The sequence below is a fragment of the Delphinus delphis genome, chromosome 3 (assembly GCF_949987515.2).
Source record: "Delphinus delphis chromosome 3, mDelDel1.2, whole genome shotgun sequence".
NCBI classification, from domain to species: domain Eukaryota; kingdom Metazoa; phylum Chordata; class Mammalia; order Artiodactyla; family Delphinidae; genus Delphinus; species Delphinus delphis.
The window spans coordinates 18,679,682-18,699,798 of NC_082685.1; the positions used below are offsets into that span (position 1 = coordinate 18,679,682).

General features: G+C 47.7%; 1 protein-coding gene across 1 annotated transcript in view; it reads left to right on the plus strand.

Moving 5' to 3' along the window:
* The window catches only part of MAML1 (mastermind like transcriptional coactivator 1), a 46,141-nt gene extending 33,829 nt beyond the window's left edge, over positions 1-12,312 (plus strand). Inside the window, exons 2-5 of the mRNA XM_060008239.1 lie at positions 1,020-2,432; positions 4,666-4,905; positions 6,817-6,913; positions 8,786-12,312. Coding sequence (XP_059864222.1) covers positions 1,020-2,432; positions 4,666-4,905; positions 6,817-6,913; positions 8,786-9,765 — 2,730 coding nt within the window. The 3' untranslated portion in view covers positions 9,766-12,312. The remainder of the gene's footprint in view (positions 1-1,019; positions 2,433-4,665; positions 4,906-6,816; positions 6,914-8,785) is intronic.
* Positions 12,313-20,117: the final 7,805 nt, after the last annotated feature.

The window sequence follows — 20,117 nt, forward strand, 5'->3', positions numbered from 1 at the left end:
GTCTTATTCTGTAGCCATGTCCATGTATGTCCCATATCCTAGAAGATTGGAAGCCCATGAAGAGCAGGGACCACCTCATTTGTCTTGATATCCCCACAGCACTTGTCCCTGACACACGGTAGACTCTTAATAAGGTTAGTTGAACAAACCCAGTTGAGGAGAACATGGGGAAGTAAGTAACTGCCAGACAGACATGACTGTGTTCAAATTAATGGTCTTGTTAAGAAGTGGCAGGGTTTGGGAGGGCTGGTGACTGGGTGCAGGGGATTAGAAGATGCTCACGGTTGGTGGGGAGCAGATTGGGACAGAAGCCAAAAGGCAGAGGCCTGTAAGGCATATGAGGAAGCAGCCTAGCCTGGAGACAAGGGGTGGAGCCGGGCAAGGGCACCTAGAAAGATGAGGAAGGGCATGAAAATGCCTGTGCACCAAGATGGAGGCCTGGAGCTTGTGATCAGCCCCCAACAAGGCCTGAAAAAGAGCCTATACTAGCCCAGTCTCCTTTAGCTGAAGGCAACAGAAATCCAAGTTAAACCAGCTTAAACACAAGGAGGAATTTATTGGTTCCCGTAAGTGAAAAGTCAAGGGGGATGGCTGGTCTCGTGTATAACCTAGATCCGGGATGCAAATGATGTCCTCAAGAATGTATATGTATCCTTTGGCTCTTTCTCATTAGCTCCATTCTCAGTCACACCCTCAGATTAGACGACTGTGGGCTGCATCAGGCTTGTGTCCTGCAAAAAGAGCTGCAAGAGTCCAGGGACTGACACATTGACTGCAGCCGGATTACTTTCCCACAGCTGAGCTAGTCTTCACTCAGGCAAGGCCACAAGAGAGGAAGAGGCAGAGACAACCCTGGAGGGGGAATGGGGGTGTGTTCCCAGAAGTGAGGGTTGTAAACTGGGCAAGCAAAATCGGCAGGAGAGCACTGCAGGGATACAGGCCCCTGGTTTAAGTCACCATGAGAAGCAGACGGGACTCATACGTGGTGTATATATGTCACTCTTTTTCTTGTTTTTCAGCATCTCCATGATACAGTGAAGAGGAATCTCGATAGTGCCACATCCCCTCAGAATGGTGATCAACAGAATGGCTATGGAGACTTCTTTCCTGGGCATAAGAAGACCCGCCGGGAGGCCCCTCTGGGAGTTGCCGTCTCTTCCAATGGCCTGCCTCCAGCCTCCCCCCTTGGTCAGCCTGACAAGCCTGGCACAGAGGCCCTACAGGCCAGCGGGAAGCATTCACTGGGGCTGGACTCCATCAACAAGAAGTGTCTGGCAGACTCGAGCCTCCACTTGAATGGAGGCAGCAACCCCAGTGAGTCATTTCCCCTGAGCCTGAATAAAGAACTGAAGCAGGAGCCCGTGGACGACCTGCCTTGCATGATCACAGGGGCCGGAGGCTCCATATCTCAAAGCAACCTCATGCCTGACCTCAACCTTAATGAGCAGGAGTGGAAGGAGCTCATCGAGGAGCTGAACAGGTCAGTGCCTGATGAAGACATGAAGGATCTATTTAATGAGGACTTTGAAGAGAAGAAGGATCCAGAGTCTTCTGGTTCTGCCACACAGACCCCCTTGGCACAGGACATTAATATTAAAACAGAATTCTCTCCAGCAGCCTTTGAACAAGAACAGTTAGGCTCTCCACAAGTGAGGGCTGGGTCTGCAGGACAGACCTTTATGGGGCCTTCATCTGGCCCTGTGAGCACAGATTCACCCAGCCTAGGGGGCTCTCAGCCCCTGTTCCACACCTCTGGTCAGCCTGGGGTGGACAATCCCAGTCCCAACCTGATGTCAGCATCAGCCCAAGCCCAGAATGCACAAAGAGCCCTCTCCAGTGTGGTGTTGCCTAGCCAGGGCCCAGGCGGGAGCTCAGAGCTGTCCTCTGCCCACCAACTCCAGCAGATCGCTGCCAAGCAGAAGCGTGAGCAGATGCTCCAGAACCCACAGCAGGCTGCCCCAGCACCAGCTCCAGGCCAGATGTCCACGTGGCAGCAGACAGGCCCCTCCCACAGTCCCTTAAATGTCCCTTATTCCATGGAAAAACCTGCCAGCCCTCCCGGTTACAAGCAAGACTTCACTAGCTCCAAACTGCTCATGATACCCAGTGTGAACAAGAGCTCCCCTCGGCCAGGAGGCCCCTACCTCCAGCCCAGCCATGTGAACCTGCTGAGTCACCAGCCACCAAGTAACTTGAATCAGAATCCCGTGGCTAACCAAGGATCCGTGCTGGACTACGGCAACACCAAACCCCTTTCTCACTACAAAGCAGACTGTGGGCAAGGCGGCCCTGGGGCTGGCCAGAGCAAGCCGGCCCTGATGGCTTATCTTCCCCAGCAGCTGTCTCATCTGAACAACGAGCAGAACTCCTTATTTCTAATGAAACCAAAGCCAGGAAATTTGCCCTTCCGATCACTGGTTCCACCTAGCCAGGTGAGCACGGGGCTTTACTCTGTTACTCTGCATCCACATCCATCCTAGTGTGGTTACCAGGTCCCAGGTAGTTGTGGAACAAAGGGAGGGAGGGAGCTGGTACTTTCGTCCTTTGACTCCCTTGGGAGTGAAAATTGACCAAGCAAACGAGGATTGATTCTTAATAAACAAAAATAGGGTAAAATTCCCTAGTGTAACTTGCTTTTAACTGTATACTCATTTGAGGAATCCCCTGCACTTGGTCTAGTGTCTCTTTCATGCCATACAACTTAAGTTATTTGTGGCAAGATCACATTTAATGTCCTTAGAGGCTCTGCTTTTTTTTTTATACCACTTTTCAAACATGTGTGTTCAAAATACCATAAGTTTTAGTAAGCTTATAACATTTAGGTGAGTGCTGCTTCCTAACAGGTTATTTAGTCAAGACACTCAAGCCTGGCAGAATCACATGGCTTTGTAGGGTGGAGAATGGTCAAGTACCATTCTATGATGATCATTATTTGCATTTCTACTCACATTCAAATATGTTCTAAAATGTGTCCCCACTGGAAGCCTTCTCATGGCTAGGGCTTGTACAGTAAACAAACACAGAGTGTTCCCGGACTTCCTCAAAGTTAGCACTTGCTTTTCTTACTACACAGTGTGTCCTGGATTGTCTTCTATATCTATAAAAGACATATATATATAGATCCATTGATACTTTTTAACACTTGTGTGACAATAGTTGTGTCACATGCAGTTGGGTGTATTGCATTGCCTCCTTTCTTTCACTACTGTAAGCCTGCAGTCTATTTGTAGCACACTCTAAAATTTTAAAAATTAAAAAAAATGCTAGTAATACCATGAGGAAATTGACATGTTCAGATAGTAGTGAGGGTATGTAAATGGTCACAATGCTTTTGGAAAGTAATTTGACTTTTCGTATTTTTCATAAGCCATAAAAATGTTCGTAAGCATTGACATATTATATACCCCCGCAAGAAATAATCCAAAAAAAGGAAGAAAGTTACATACAAGATACTAATTGCATGATTATTTCTAATAGCCAAAAACTGGAAGCAGTCTAAGCATCTGTCAGCAGAAGAATGCATGTGTAAACATTCATACTTCTAATTATTTCAGCCACTAAACTGCTACACAGCCACTGAGAGCATCCTAAAGAAAGAGCGGCACAGTGATGTCTGCCATTTCAGTAGTACTTTGCACCTCACAAGGCACTCTTGTAGTCCATAAGCTTCTGGTGATTGGAGTGAGGAGATTATTTCAGAATCTGTCTACTCTAAGATTAGAATCTTGTAAAAAGATTAAATATACAAATGAGGGACTTCCCTGGTGGTCCAGTGGTTAAGACTCCACACTCCCAATGCAGGGGGCCCAGGTTCGATCTCTGGTCAGGGAACTAGATCCCGCATGCCCCAACTAAGACCCAGTGCAGCCAAATACATACATACATACATACAAACAAATAAATAAGGACTGGGTAAAAGCTCAAAAAGTTGAATTTGTTCAAATGATAATTGCTTTTTGCCTTTTTCCTGTATGAGTTAAAATTTTTCCTTTTCTTTTAAAGGTAAGTAATGATGTTGGGGTAATATTGTGGTAACCTTTGACATGACTCTCACTTTAGGTCCAGGTATTAATAGAGACTATCCATTAAAATTCTCATTGGTACTCAGTATTTTTTGAGCATGAGTATCTGACAAAAGTCAAGCAGTCTCTTCCCAGGAAAATGCTGTACACATGTGGACAAACCATATAATTTCAGGAGGTTCAGGGACAGCCCAGCCACCAGGGGCCCAAGGTTTGCACACTCAGAATGTAGGATCTCCATCGACCAGAGCCCCTCAGAAGTTCCTCCTCTGGGGGCCTATCCACACCCATGCATTCCAGTAAGGGAGCATTTATAAGCTACAGTTGCCACTGGAACTATGTATACAAATATACGAGCTTAAATGTAAAATCACACCTTTGCCACTGGTGAATCATAGGAAACAAACCTAACATGCAGCTAGTGACTGTTCATTGCCATGCCTGGATACTCAGGTGTTAGTGCTATTGGTCTCCAGCCCCGCCCTGGAGGGTGGTTTCACTGGAGTCGCCTGCAGGGAAGAAGAGGCTTCAAGAGAGAGCCTTGAGCCAGGTTTTCACTGGATGCAGCTCATCTTCTCTGATCAGGGCTTATAGTCTTCAGTGTGTCCCACCTGACTTGAGACCCCCTTTTCTGTGTTGACAGGACCAGAACCCTCCCAGCGTCCCTGTACCAACCCAGGCTGCCAGTGTGGGGACTCAGCCACCTGCCGTGTCCGTAGCCAGCACTCACAGTAGCACCTCCTTTCTCAGTAACCAGCAGCAGGCAGCTGTAATGAAGCAGCATCAGTTGCTTTTGGACCAACAGAAACAGAGGGAGCAGCAACAAAAGCATTTGCAACAACAGCAGTTTTTGCAAAGGCAACAGCACCTTCTGGCAGAACAGGTAAAGGGAAAGGTGGAAGAAAACCCCACCATCCCTGCCCATGTTTTCCTGCCTCCCAAGTCACTGCAGTGGCTACAAGCTCCAGTGTGTATGTATGTGGATTTGTGATTGTTTATATGCCCAGTATTAGAGTATCCTTGAAACAGGAGTGTGACGTTTCTCAGACAGTGGTAGCCTGTGTCAGAGCAGCTTTATGTCACTTAGTGGGGATTAATGAAGGCCGAATCTGTGGCTAAAACTGTATGTGTTAGGAACATTTTTCCATGTCCCTTGTCAGCAGCTACCAAAGCACTGAGCTCACTTGGTCCACCAGTTTGCTGTGGGATCCAGCTTTTTTGTAAAGGTAGAGATTGCTATAAGGGAGAACATAAAGCGGGGAAATGAAGCCATCCCTGAGGTCCTGGGGTTCAAGAATCAGGACTGACAAGCCCGCTCCCAGTCCTGCAGTTCACCCACTTGGTCACCAAATGCAGTGTTCAGGTACCAAGGTTACAGGAGTTCTCAGGACTTTAAATTACATCCTTAAGACATAAGAGAACTAGCTACCCAGAGAATAAAGTTGATTGAGGATGACTTTAAAGCCCACATTACTGCCTCAATTCTGCCATTTTTTAAATAACAGCTTTATTGGGATGTAATTCACATGACATACAATCCACCCATTTAAAGTGTATTATTCAAATAGTTTTTAGTTTATTCATAGAGTTATACAAACCATCACCACAGCCACTTTTAGAACATTACCTAAAAGAAACAGGTTATTTAGTCAAGACACTCAAGCCTGGCAGAATCACATGGCTTTGTAGGGTGGAGAATGGTCAAGTACCATTCTATGATGATCATTATTTGCATTTCTACTCACATTCAAATATGTTCTAAAATGTGTCCCCACTGGAAGCCTTCTCATGGCTAGGGCTTGTATAGTAAACAAACACAGTGTTCCCGGACTTCCTCAAAGTTAGCACTTGCTTTTCTTACTACACAGTGTGTCCTGGATTGTCTTCTATATCTATAGAAGACATATATATATAGATCCATTGATACTTTTTAACACTTGTGTGACAATAGTTGTGTCACATGCAGTTGGGTGTGCAGTTGGGTTAACTTTCTTAAGAAAGTTCTTTGCTTCTAGCATTATGTGTCTGTTCAAAAAATGACCCTCTCCTATTTTAATTACCCATTAAAAGTTGTTCCCCCATCTTCCCAAGCCTAGGGCACCACTAATCTACTTTTTATCTCTATAGATTTACCTATTCTGGACATTTCATATAAAATGCATTCAAGATTCAACCATATTGTAGGATGTATCCGTACTTCACTCCTTTCTGTGGCTGAATATATTCCATTATATGAATATGCTGCATTTTATTTATCTGTTCATCAGTTTATAGACGTTTGGGTTGTTTCCCCTTTCTGTGGACATAGGTTTTCAGTCCTCTTGAGTATACACCCAGGGATGGAATTGTTGGGTCATATGGTAACTCTTTAGTTTAACCTTTTGAGAAACTGCCAAACTGTTTTCCAAAGCAGCTGCACCGTTTTACGTTCCCACAGCAGTGTGTGAGGGGGCCAGTTTCTCCACATCCTTGACACACTTATCTGTCTTTTTGATTCTAGCCATCCTAGTAGGTGTGAAGTGGTATCTATCTTATTGTGGCTTTGGTTTGCATTTCCCTGGTCTGCCATTCTTTTTTCTTTTAACTGATACATCACCTTTTTTTTTTTTTTTAAATCATTGCCCCATCCTTCTGTCTCATACTACAGTTTATTAAGAGCCCCCCAAATGAGATTACGAGCATTATCTCCATAGGAGTCCCTCTGAGTAACAAACTTGGACAGTTTACTTTTCTCTAATCGCTTTGTTGTTTTATGTGGGTCTCGTAATTTTCTGTTGTTCTTGGCATTTTCTAGGAGAAGCAACAGTTTCAGCGCCATCTGACCCGCCCGCCACCCCAGTACCAAGACCCAACACAGAGCACCTTCCCACAACAGGTTGGACAGTTCACAGGTGAGGAGTGTCTGAGGCAGTGGAGTGGGGCAAGGGAAGGCAGGCACTGGACAGAGCAGGTAGTCTGTCCCACTCATGCTGAGTTCCTGCTGTCTGCCCAGTTATGCTATAGATGCTAAATGGATGTATATGCTCCTGTAACCCCATTCTGCATAAGGAGCCTAGCGTTCTGGTTACTCTACAGGTCAGGAGAAGAAAGTCACAGAGGCAGACTACTTTGGCTAAGTGCTTTGGCTGGGTCCCTGGCTGTATAATCTTTTGAGGCAAAATCATCTGTAGTTGGAAGATGTCTTATCAGTAAGAAGTGGCTTCTGTAATTCTTAAGAGAGTTCTTTGCTTCTAGCATTATGTGTCTGTTCAAAAAATGACCCTCTCCTATTTTCCAGATAAGGAGAGACTTAGTGCACTTGTATGGCCTTTTGCTTCTTTTCTTTCTTCTTGTCTGCTCATATTGGTGTCACGGGTGGCAGTATCAGCAGCAGACAGTTGGCCAGAAAGGGGCAGGAAGCATTCTGAGGTCTCAGCTGTCTTGTCTCAGATATGTGAGGGAACCTGACCGCCATTGCTCAGGCTGTTGCTCCAGAAATAGAGAGAGATTTCAGTTGACAAATGCAGTAAAATCTAGGCCATACCTGCCTTCCTAGCTCTTGGAATATCTTCGAAACCTGTGCTTCTCTTGGTCAGTGATTCTCGTTATAAAGTGTCCCAGAGAAGTTGACCACAGCTGTGCATTCCAGAGGAGACTTAAGTGGGTTTTTTTGTTGTTGTTGTTGTTTTTGCGGTACGCAGGCCTCTCACTGTTGTGGCCTCTCCCGTTGCGGAGCACAGGCTCCGGACACGCAGGCTCAGCGGCCATGGCTCACGGGCCCAGCCGCTCCGTGGCATGTGGGATCCTCCCGGACCAGGGCATGAACCTGTGTCCCCTGCATCGGCAGACGGACTCTCAACCACTGCACCACCAGGAAAGCCCTTAAGTGGGGTTTTATGCTTGTGCTAACAGGGACCAGGGGTTGAAGTCTGTGGGCATCTCAGAAGCCTGGGTCTTGGCCAGCTTTCCTGCCTTCATCCCATCTGATGTTGTTGTGGGCTATCAGTGGTAGAGAAGTGGACTGTTTCAGCATTTCCCTTTTGTCTTCAACTCAGTTTTTAGTTTAGGTGCTGATGGAGAGAGGAAGAGGAGAAACAAAGTGTACTCAGTTATGGCCAACCCCTGAACAATCGCTCACCTACCAACAAAAAAAAATCTCAGTCAGGGCTGTCACCATGCATCCACTGCTTAAGACAGAGTCCCAAATAGCAAGTTCCCTGAGGACAGGACCTCTCTGTCCCATTCCGTGCTGTCTCCCCAGCACAGAACCTACCACAGAGCAGGTGCTCAGTAAATATCTTCTGATTTCAGTCCAGACTCCTTCCTCCCTTCACCGCCCTGCAGTGCCACACTGTGTGGGCCTCATCTAAGTGATCCTGACAGTCCCTGCCGAGCTAGGTCTAAACCAGAGTCACAGTCCAGTTACCCTTTGGCTTTGCAACCCTGTCCCCTCCTATGGTGGCTGCAGCTCTTCTGAATCTGGCCGGGACCATCTCTTCCTTTTATCTCTAGATACTCTCCCCACATTCTAGCCATAGAGTTTGCCCCTTCCTCTGTGCCTGTCTTAATCTCCTTTTTGCTCCAGACCGGCCTCCATTCCACCCTGTGGGAAACCTTTGCCCCCAGGGTTCTCTTTGAGGTTCCACTGATCATGAGGTATCTGGTGTTCTGATTTTGCCTTTCAGGCCTGTGGGATAGCAGCTGCAGCATGGGTCTTGGAGGTATCTCCATAGTGGTGGTGAAGAAATGCTAGCTTAGTTGACAGAATTTTCTCTGTCTTCTAGGGTCCTCTTCTGCCATGCCTGGCATGAACAACTTGGGTCCATCTAACTCCAGCTGTCCTCGAGTGTTCCCTCAGGCTGGGAATCTGATACCAATGGGTCCTGGACACACTTCGGTTTCCTCTCTCCCTTCAAGCTCAGGCCAGCAGGACCGGGGTGTGGCTCAGTTCACTGGCTCGCAAAGCATGCCACAGGGCAGCCTCTATGGCATGGCTTCTGGTATGACCCAGAGAGTTGCCCAGCCCCCGCCACAGGCCACCAATGGACATGCCCACATTCCACGGCAGACCGGTGTGGGCCCGAACACCTCGGTTTCAGCTGCCTATGGGCAGAACTCTCTGGGGAACTCGGGTATCTCCCAACAGCACAATAAGGGGACCCTGAACTCTGGTTTAACTAAGCCACAGGTCCCAAGGGTATCGGCAACCATGGGAGGCCAGAATTCCACATGGCAACATCAGGGAATGCCGAACCTGAGTGGCCAAACCCCAGGGAACAACTCCGTAAGTCCCTTCACTGCAGCTTCCAGTTTCCACATGCAGCAGGCCCACCTGAAAATGTCCAGCCCACAGTTCTCCCAGGCGATGCCCAGCAGGCCTATGGCCCCCATGAGCTCAGCAGCTGCAGCAGGGTCCATGCTGCCCCCTGTGAGCACACAGCAGAGGACCAGTGCCCCTGCCCCAGCACCTCCCCAGGGAGCCCCACAGCAGGCCTTGCCGGGCCTGAGCCCAGCTGGGCCTGAGCTGGGGGCCTTCAGCCAGAGCCCTGCCCCAACAGTGGGCGGCCGGGCAGGGCTACACTGCACCCAAGCCTACCCTGTGCGGACCGCAGGCCAAGAACTGCCCTTTGCCTACAGTGGGCAGCCAGGTAGCAGCGGGCTGGCCAGCATGGCCGGAGATGCCGACCTGATCGACTCCCTGCTGAAGAACAGGACTTCGGAGGAGTGGATGAATGATTTGGACGACCTTCTAGGGCCTCAGTAACAGGAGGATTTGTGGTGTTTTCAGTGTTCATACAGCCTATATTTTTCTTCTCAAATTCAAGAAAGAGCAACTACTTTGGACCAAAAGCCCACAGCCCAGGGAGCTGGGCAGGTAGAGCTAGAGCCATGGGGCTGAGGCCTGGTCCTCCCAGGCTCTGTGGGGCCCAGGGCTCCCAGCCAGCAGTTGTGGTATGTTGGGCTGGCCCCACCCCATCTGCTGGCGTCGTTATCTGGTTTTGGGACAGCAGGACAGGGTTCTGCAGGTGGTTTTCTATCCAAATGACCAAAAAACCAACAGTGAAACCCCACGATGTCAGGCTTATAAAAATCTATGCTATCATGTTGACTTAATCCAAGATTTCTCCACTTGCCCCAATTTTGGGACAAATTTTTGTTGAAACTTTATAGCAGAACTATTTGCAATTTGTAGCATAGAAAAGATTTTAAATTTTTTTAAGGTTTTAAAACAGATTAGGGTAGGTGGTGGTTTAAATTGATAAGTGGCATTGGAAACTTAGGGTTTCCTTTTGATAAGAGCCTTTTTTATTCCTGCTCTTTGTCAGCTTTCAGGGCAAAGGGAGGCTCACTGGAAAATCATTTCCGTAAGTGCAGGCTGTGACTGCATGTGCCAAAAAGGAACAGGATGCCATGAGAAAGCAGAGTTAGTGACACAGATCTGGTCTTTCCAGCAGCTCCTCCTTCTCCCAGAATGCTGTTCTTCCAGGCTGGCATTTAGGAGGGTGTGGGCTGAGGAATCCCTTCCTCCCATGTGTTGGTAGCAAGACCCCAGGCGGCCCCCAGGCCAAATGCTGAAATGAAACAATTGGGATTCCTGTGTCCTCTTTTGTTGTTTCTCCTTTTGCAGTTTCTCCGAAAACTCATCTTTAATGTGTTAGGAAGGTGATCGTTGTCGAGTTATGAACAGATGTCTTTCCTGCACCCTGTCTTCATTTCCCATAACCTTTCTTTCTGCCTCCCCTTCTTTCTCTCTCCAACCCAAATGGAAAAACTCCTTAAGCCACTGATTTACTGGATTGGAGAGAAAAAGAAAGAGTCATTAGAATTCCCTAGGGAAGCCTAGCATAGTAAGGAGCTGGGTATCCCTTCCCCAGAAAGCAAAGGTTTGTGGGAAGGAGAAAAATAGGTGTGCCCTGTTTGGCAGGGAGGACGCAGGCTGGGCCAGAGGAAGGAATTCCACTTTGTTTTACTACTTCTGCCACTCCCTTGTCAGATGACTTGCACTTTTTAAAGAGAATTGCTTTGTAACACTAATACATCCTTTCTAAAGATTCAAATGGATTTCTCTCTTAAGGTCTATGACTTTTTAGGTCTTGACTAAGCTAAGAGTCCACAACAACCTGTGGGCTGTTTGTGGGAAATGAAGACAGAGCACTTCGATGTAACGAAAGCAACATGGTAAGCACAAGGTGAGACCCTTTTAAATGGGGTGTCGGAGAGAAAATAGTACACTGAAAAGAGTGGCGTATATACAGAGTGGTCTCTGGCGAAACCACAACCCCATTTTTATTTCCCTGGAGCCTCAGAATGGATAATTCAAGGAGTATCATATGTAAAGAATTGAGCCAAGGAAAATATTCACACAACCAGCTTGAGTGGCTTTGAGGGGACAAAGGGTTGTACACACATTGGTAATTATTTTGCACCAGCAGTGCCTTTCATGGGGGTACTTGGACCCTCAGATCTTCTTCTCTAATAGCCATTTGCCACCATGGGTGGTGCTTGGGCCATTTCCCCTTTAAACACCCTCCCTGCCTTCCCCAGTCACTGAATATAACTCTCAAAGAAGGGAATGAATCATAAAGCCAGTGAAGACTCCACCCTCTGAGTGAGTTCCCCAATCTGAAGGGGAAGAGGGTGACTTCAGCGGGTTTTCTACCAAAAATAGCGGGCGGAAGGCTGGTGGTGGGTCCTTGCTCCTCTCCTGGTCTCCCTCTGGCTGCTGCTCACCTCTATCCCTGGGCGCTCGCGCCTCTGCCTCCCCCGTGTGAGGAGGGCTGCCCCTGCCTTAGTCCTGGGGCCACCTAGACAGACAGCAGGCTTCTCACTTGCTGCAGTGTCAGAGCAATAAAATGTGATGCTTGGAGTCCCCCCAGGGAGCTGCCTGTGGCTTTATTTATGAATCTGGTTTTTGGGTAGTCAGGGAAGGAGACAACTCCACTTCAGTGCAAATCCCCATCTTCCAGGAGCCATGACTCAAAAGGGTGCTTGGACTTTTGTTATACACACTTGCTTTGTGTAAATAAATGTTTACAATTTTATATTAAAGATGAAATAAGCGTTAGAGCTTCTGACTGTATATTTTTTACTTTTATAGATTTTAAAACTATGATCCTTTATATATGTGTTTTGGGGGCTATAAGTTTTATGTCAAACAGTTGGTATTGTTAACTTTTTACTGTCATCAAAGTACATAAAAGTCCTATTAATTCCCTTATTCTTCTACTTCCCTTAACTCTGGTATACACCAAAAAGAAATCTTTACTTTCCTGTTTTATCATTATAAAATAATAAAAGTATTTTGCTAGTATGGAAACTGCCCATGTATTTCAATTCACATGGCTGTGCCACAGGCAGGAGGTGGACCAGTACACAGCTGCTTTGTTTGGTAGTTGATTTCCTTTGTGATTTAGCTGCTTTCTTAATGCACATTGGTGGTGGGGGTGTTTGGTTTGTTTTTTGGTGATACATAGGAAATTAGCACTGACATTGCCCAGGGCCACCGGTCTCTCCCCTCTCTAGACCTCATCCATGCCCTTACGTCTAATGTGAGGGAAGTTGGACTTAAGGGATACTTTAGATCCTTAGCAGTTCAGATGTTTTACTTAAACCCTTAGATTTACTGTCAGTGCAGTTCTCTAGGTCTTGTTTCGTTTTCTTTTTTATTGTAAGAAAGTGTGTGCTCTGGCATGTTCACCCACTCACTCTTGTCAGAGTCACACTGTGAAGGGGCATCAAATGATGACAGAAGCCACACCGGGAACCTGGAAGGCAAGTCTTCTCAGTGACCTCTCACCTCAGCCATAGGCTGGAAGCGGGTCAGACCTAGAGAAGCTGGAGCTCTTAGAAGGGCAGGAAAGAGCACCCTTCAGGGAGGAAGCCTGTCATGTGATGGAATTGAAAGGTTTAATTACTCTAATGAAGCCTAACATAGCCATGTATATAAGGCACAGTAAAGGGAAGAACACAAGACTCATGAAGTCTTGGCTGAGAATGCACAGAATGTGTGTGTTGTTTGGCGTGGGGTGGGGGACACGCTCTCATGAGTGGTGAAGGAAGTACAAAACAGAACCAAAGGGAGATGATTCTGCTTGTCAGATTACCTCAGTCATCCTCAGTGCTGACTGCAGTGTGATGAGGCAGGCTGCTGTACAACTTTTTTGTGGGAAGAAATTTTGAAAAAGGTAGCAAGCGCCTTAAAATATTTGTGCCGTCTGTCCACCCCAGAAATTCCAATTCTGAGAAGCCATCCTTGAAAATAATTCTAAGTGCAGAAAATGGTTATATAGCACAGTGGTGTTCCTAGTAGCACTATTTATAACTGCAGAAAACCAGGAGAATCTAAAGAGCTGTCAGAGGGGATTGGTTAAGTAAATTGCAGTACTTCCTCTTGATGAGATACAATATAGTTACTTTAAATATTTAGGAAGGTTTTGAACATTGCAACTTGGAATGCAGGTTTTGTTGGGCTTCTGTTGGGAGCCAACAGAAAAACTGGCTAATAAAACCCTGAACATTCCCTGCCCCCAGTCTGTATTTTAGGTTACCAGCTAATTCCCAGAATCAGAGGAGGTGTTTAACAAGCCAGGCCTCAGGAGTGCCAAGGGTCAGGCAGTTCCAGTCTCTGCTGCCTGGCCACCTTCCCGAGTCTGTCGAGAGTTACAAGCCAGACTCATGTGGTGACCGAGGCAGGCTTCTTGAGGCACAGCTCCCTCAGCTCATGTTTATAGAGCACCCACTATGTCCAGGCATTGTATTAGGAGCAGGGAAAGTAGCAGCAGTATAGGAGAGCAGGGCCCTGCTCTGTGGACCTTCAGTCTCATGTGAAGGGGATGTCATAACATGTGACGGATGATTTCAAAATGGTGTCAGGAAGAAACTAAAGCAGTGCATAAGGTAGAGGCTGCTGTGGGGGAGGGGAGGCCTGAGAGACTTTAGATGTGGTGGGCAGAATAGGCCCCTCTAAGGAGACACCTAACTGAGGCCGAGTACTGGAAGGGAGCCAGCCAGAGCTCTGGGGAAGAGCAGTTCACAGCCACATGGAACAGGAAAGGAAATTCCCCAAAGCAAGAGGGTGCTGTTAACAGGAAGGGAGGAACGCTGAGAAAGTAAAATCAGCAGATGCCCAACACATGTTCAATTAAAAGCACAAAGGACATATGTTGCATATAGTAGGAGAGTGAGCCCTTGCCCCTCTGCCAGGTGACCCCAGCACTGCAGCATCCGCAGTGCAAGCCTGTGCTACTCTGGGGCCTCTGCCAGCCCAGCCCAAGGAGATGCTGAAGGTAAGATGGGGTCCCACGTTCATCCCTGGGGTTGGACTGCTCCTGCCATCATTAGCAGCTTTATCAATTAGACAACCTTAAGGCCAGTCAGCTGATGAAGGTGTGGAAGTGGCAACGTGGAAGTGGTAAAGGTGTTGAAAGATGCAAAATGGTGGTTGCCTGTGAACTTGGTCCAAGGCTAGTCAACTAAAAGTTCCAGGTACTCCGGGACCAGCACAAAGAATGGTAGGTGATGTCTTGGAAACAGGTCAGCTCTTCTGCACATGGGATCAGTTTGCCTTACTGGAAAGCTGGTGATGCACTTGCCACTTTTCAGATAGGCTTTGCTTATGTGGCAAAGATAATTTGCCTTCTGAATGGTTGCAGTTAGCTGGGCTGCAGACCCTAGTCAGTACCTGCAGACCATTTCGTGGAAGTTGGAAAAAATAGCTTCAGACCCTCACTCAAAGTGAAATCCAGCATGGCAAGGACAGAACACACGGCTCCACCTCGATATCAATGTTCTGGAATGCAAACTCTGAGAGAGGTAACCTGTGCAAGAAAAAGATAGGAAGGTGTCCGAGGAAAAGATATCTGCTGCAAAAACAGATACGGCAACAAATACAACAGCTGCCCGAGGGTGGGGTGAGGGGGTTCAGGATTCCCTCTCCTGTCTAATGAGGCCGGGTGGGAAGAGTCCTCTGCTGCAAGTGACATGGCGGGTCCTGGCCAGACAGGCACACCATGCATTCCGGGGCTGTTAGGTGGTCGGCGCCGGGAGTCCAAGTAGAAGGCTCCATTTGTCTTTGTATCTGGAAAGCAGAATTTTTCAAGGTTACAGAGAAAAAAAAGCTGGAGATACATATTCTTAATAAGTTGTGAAGGATCTAGCTCCAGTTGACGCAGCTGAGGTGAGTACTTGCTGCCCTACCTTTGGATTTATCACTACTGATACCTCCACTATCTCTCATCTTGAGTTTTAAGGCTCTAGATAGGTTGTATACTTTAAGTACCCACTTCTTTAGCGCAGGGCGAAGCCCAACCACATACAGTCATCTTCAAAGTCAAGAGCTGCAAATATTGCCGTCCTTCCTACTATGTCATGTTACCCTTGGAGTTGGAGGCCCAAGAAAATCCTTCACCCAAGTAGTAAAAAAAAAAATTCAAATCTGCTCTATTAGTTATATCTCCCCCCATGCCATTTCTTCTTTTTGATACTTGCTTGTGCAGTAAAAGACGCTTAAACTCTGCTGCTGCCTCTCGTTCCTTCTGTTGAACCTATCCAGCCTCCTCTGTTGGCTCCTCTCTCCATCCATCCAACTTTTTAGCCCTGCCATAGTGTTATAGGAAGACTAGAACAAGAGAACAGGCTTGTCTGAGCCCAATCCTGCCACTACAGACAAGGTGTGAGCCCAGCTGCCTCTTCAGGACCGAGGGGCTCCTTCCACCAAATGCCAGGAATGTTGGCTGCTGCCAGCTCTCAGCTGAGTCTGGGAATTGCCTTCAGTGGAAAGGAGCTGCCTTGCCTGTGGCTATGCCCCCTACTCAGGGGCAGCCCACATCTGGAGCCTGGCCAATATGGGGGTACAAAGGCCCAGCCCCTTTCCTCAATTTGGGGCATGAAAGGGCCACCCAGATCCACGGTGCCAGTGGGACCATCTGAGGCCTCTGTTGCGACTGCCTTTCGGTTCAACACCCCTCTGCCCAGTCCAGCTGCCCTTGCCTACTCACCAAAATCTGCTTCTGGGGAAGCCAACCTGAGACAGTAGGAGTGGGGAGTGCTCTCAGAGCTGGCTGGAGCTGGCTTACTGCCAGCTGCCCGGCCATGAGAGCCCCATCACTGGTAACCATGGGGCAGGAAAAGCCACTAGCATGCTGAAGTTAACAGGCTTTCAGCATGGTGATACCGGGATAGGATACTGGAGAAGGGAATGCAATATCCTACGCCTCCGAGAAGTTTAAGGGAAGGAGTAATTATAAGAACTGTGGAACAAAAGCCAAAAAAAGCGTTAGGATGTGGAGAAGGTGGGAATGCAAAATAGTGCAGCAGCTATGGAAAACAGTATGAGTGTTCCTCAAAACATTAGAACTACCACGTGATGAGGCAATACCAGTTCTGGCCATTTATTTATCCAAAAGTACAGAAATCAGCAGATTAATTAGCACAACCATGTTCATTGCAGCACTATTCACAGTAGCCAAGATGTGGAAACAATCTAATTGTCCACCCATAGGTGAATGGATAAAGAAAGTGCGGTATATGCATACAATGGAATATGCTCAGCCTTTAACAAAAGAAATTCCGCCATGTGCAACAACAGGGATGAATTTTGAGGACATTTTGCTAAGTGAAAAAAGCCACAGAAAGGCAAATACTGTATGATTCCATTTACATGAGATGAGGTATTGAAAATAGTCAAATTCACAGAATCAGAGTGGAATGGTGGCTGCCAGGGGCTGTTGGAGGGGAAATGTAGAGATGCTAATCAATAGGCGAAATGTTTTAGTGAAGCAAGACTAAGAAGCTCTAGAGATCTGCTCTATAACAACAGTCAAGAATACTGTATTGGGCTTCCCTGGTGGCGCAGTAGTTGAGAGTCCGCCTGCCGATGCAGGGGACACGGGTTCGTGTCCCGGTCTGGGAGGATCCCACATGCCGCGGAGCGGCTGGGCCCATGAGCCGTGGCCACTGAGCCTGCACGTCCGGAGCCTGTGCTCCGCAACGGGAGAGGCCACAACAATGAGAGGGCCGCGTACCGCAAAAAAAAAAAAAAAAAAAGAATACTGTATTATACACTTAAAAATTTAAGAAGGCAGATCTCATGTTAAGTCTTCTTACCACAATAAAATTTTTAAAAGAACTGTGGTGTCAGGGGACTATTCCTAGGGCCCGTCACCAATGTATTGAAGAAAGACAATGAAAAGCTGAGGATGATTAAGCACCAGCTTAAGACCGAGTGTGAGGGGCTTCCCTGGTGGTGCAGTGGTTGAGAGTCCGCCTGCCGATGCAGGGGACAAGGGTTTGTGCCCCGGTCCGGGAAGATCCCACATGCCATGGAGCGGCTGAAAAAAAAAAAAGACTGAGTGTGAAATCAGAGGGCCTCTTTGGCAGGCTCTGAGAAGGGCAGACAAAGCTGAGGGGAATCAAGCCAAGCCTTAGGTGTTAAGAGGGCAGATTGAACTTTCAACCCACCAAATCTCCTACACAAAAGTCACTGTCCTCATTAGGAAGGAGAGGGACCCTGACACTTGGGATGGGAACATCTGATTGATGCCTTAGAAAGCCTTGGAAGCCCAGGTCCCCCTGCAACCCCTGGGCCTGCAAACACAGCCTGCTTCCTCTTAAGGATTGGTGCCTTCATCTTGCTTAAAAATCATGCACAGACCTCTTCCCCACCTCCCCTTCTGGCCACTGGATCAATAATGAGGGTGATGTAATAACAACCTGTCTCGGCAAGTGTTGGGCCTGTTGAGAGAGGAAAGGGACAATATGCCGAAGGCACTGAAGGACCTTGCCAAGATGGATGGGCAGGAGCCAGGAGTGTGTGGGACTGAAAGGGCTGGGGTGGGGGGAAGGCAGTGCTAACAGGAAATGGGTCCAGGGAGGGCTTTATCCATATGGGAGTGCCCTGCTGTAACACAGGACTTATTACCCTGAACGCTACACTCCCAGGAAACATAGATAATATGCCCCTAGCTTGGCTCTTGGAAGCTTTGAGAAAGCCATGGCCTGTGCTCAGGGAAGTAGAAATGCAGGAGCTGCTGCAGCAGGCAGTAGAGGCAGGGCTCCACACGCTCAGTGAAGGGCATGCAAGAGTGGACAGACTATATTTGTGATGGGCCACAAAACCTACCAGCCAATTATGTTCTGCAAGAGGACCCAGAGGACATCCCGTTTACCCAAAAGAGAAGGCACACTGGAGAGGGGCACCACATCACTGAGAAGCTGGATGGCCATTCCTCCGAGGCCCAGACTGACAGTAGAAGGCATAACAGAACCAGCCTCCCTGATAGCAGTGGGGTTGTGGGGAATCCTAAAGCAATAGGGCCAGGTGGCAGCATGGACATTTCAGAAGCCAGATGTGAACAGTTATCATAATGAGCGGCCAGGTTGGAGGACCTAACCCACAGAGAACTAGGGAGCTATTAATGGATCACAGTGTAGTGCAGGGACAACAGTGTAGTGCAGGGCAGCTGACAAGAGGTTGGCTTCCTTTATACAAGCAGAAGGAATCAACAGTGGGTCATTGATTGGTTGGCTGAGGGAAGCTGTCCCAAAACAAAAGTTACAAAACACTGCCCAGTTTCCAGAAAGGCAGCCATCACTGCGAGTGACACAGTAATGATTCTCCCTGTCCTCCCCAAAGGGACCCATAGTCATTTACTCAGAGAACCATACCCCAGGGAGGAGGAATACCTAGATTTTGCTAGGTTACTTGGATATGAAGTCTGAGTTGACATTGACAACTGGGGGTGCCAGGAGTCTTCGTGGCTCCCAAGTTAGGTTAGGGGTGTAAGAGCAATACATGAAATGGAGCCCTGGCCCAGGTCTAGCTTACGATGGGACCACTGGATCCACAGCTGCACCTGACTACTTCCCTAGACCTGAGGTTTAATCAGAGTGGACACACCTTATCATTACAGAACGCTCCCACTGGCCAAGTGGAAGCCTTGGAAACAGCTCCTCCCAGCCAAGAGAGTATATGAAAAACAATGTTGCCTTCCAGAGGGAAAAGCAGAGATTAGTGCCACCCTAAAAGCCTTATAGGATGCAGAGGTGGTAGTCTCCCTCCCATATGCTCATTTAATCCACCAGCCACTACAAATAGCAGATAGTCCCTGGCAGAGAACTTGGACTGCTGCAAACTCAGCCTAGTTGAGTCCAAACTGCAGCTGCGATGAACATCAACCAACTTCTGCCATCAACCACCCTGGTGCTGAAAAAAGGGGCTTATGAATGGACTAGCTATGATGGCAGTGGTGGAGGCTCCACATGATCCCAGCAGTATTGCCCCAACTCTAGAGTAGCCCCAAGGCTACTCTAGCTCTGTCACTGCTGAATGTCCATCCTGCCAGTGACAGAGACCAATGCCAAGCCTCTGAGTCAATCTATCCCTCGAGGAGACCAACTAGCTACTTGGTGGCACATTGGTCCCTTCCATGCCGAAAAGGGGAAGACATACATTTTTTTTTCTTTCCTTTCCTTCTTTTTTCCCTCCCTGCAGCTTTTCATTTTTAAATAATTTCAAACTTACAAAAAGAGTTGTGAAAGTAATACAAAGACCTCAAAAACATTATGTGAAGTTGTGGCAGACATGAAAGACCACATATTGTATATTCTCTTTATATGAAACGTCCAGAAAACACATCAGTGGTGGCCTGGGACTGGGATCTTATGGGGGAGATGAAAATGTTCTAAAATCAGATTATCATGATGCTTGCACAACTGGGTAAATTTACTAAAAGTCATTGAACTGTACTTTTTTTTTTTCGGTACGCGGGCCTCTCACTGTTGTGGCCTCTCCCCTTGCGGAGCACAGGCTCCGGACGCGCAGGCTCAGCGGCCATGGCTCAGGGGCCCAGCCGCTCCGCGGCACGTGGGATCCTCCCGGACCGGGGCACGAACCCATGTCCCCTGCATTGGCAGGCGGACCCTCAACCACTGCGCCACCAGGGAAGCCCTGAACTGTACATTTTAATTGGATGAATGTTATAGTATATAAATTATATACCTCAATAAAGTTTTTTTTTTAATAGTACAAAGAGGGACTTTCCTGGTGGCACAGTGGTTAAGACTCCACGCTCTCAGTGCAGGGGGCCCAGGTTTGATCCCTGGTCCGGGAACTAGATC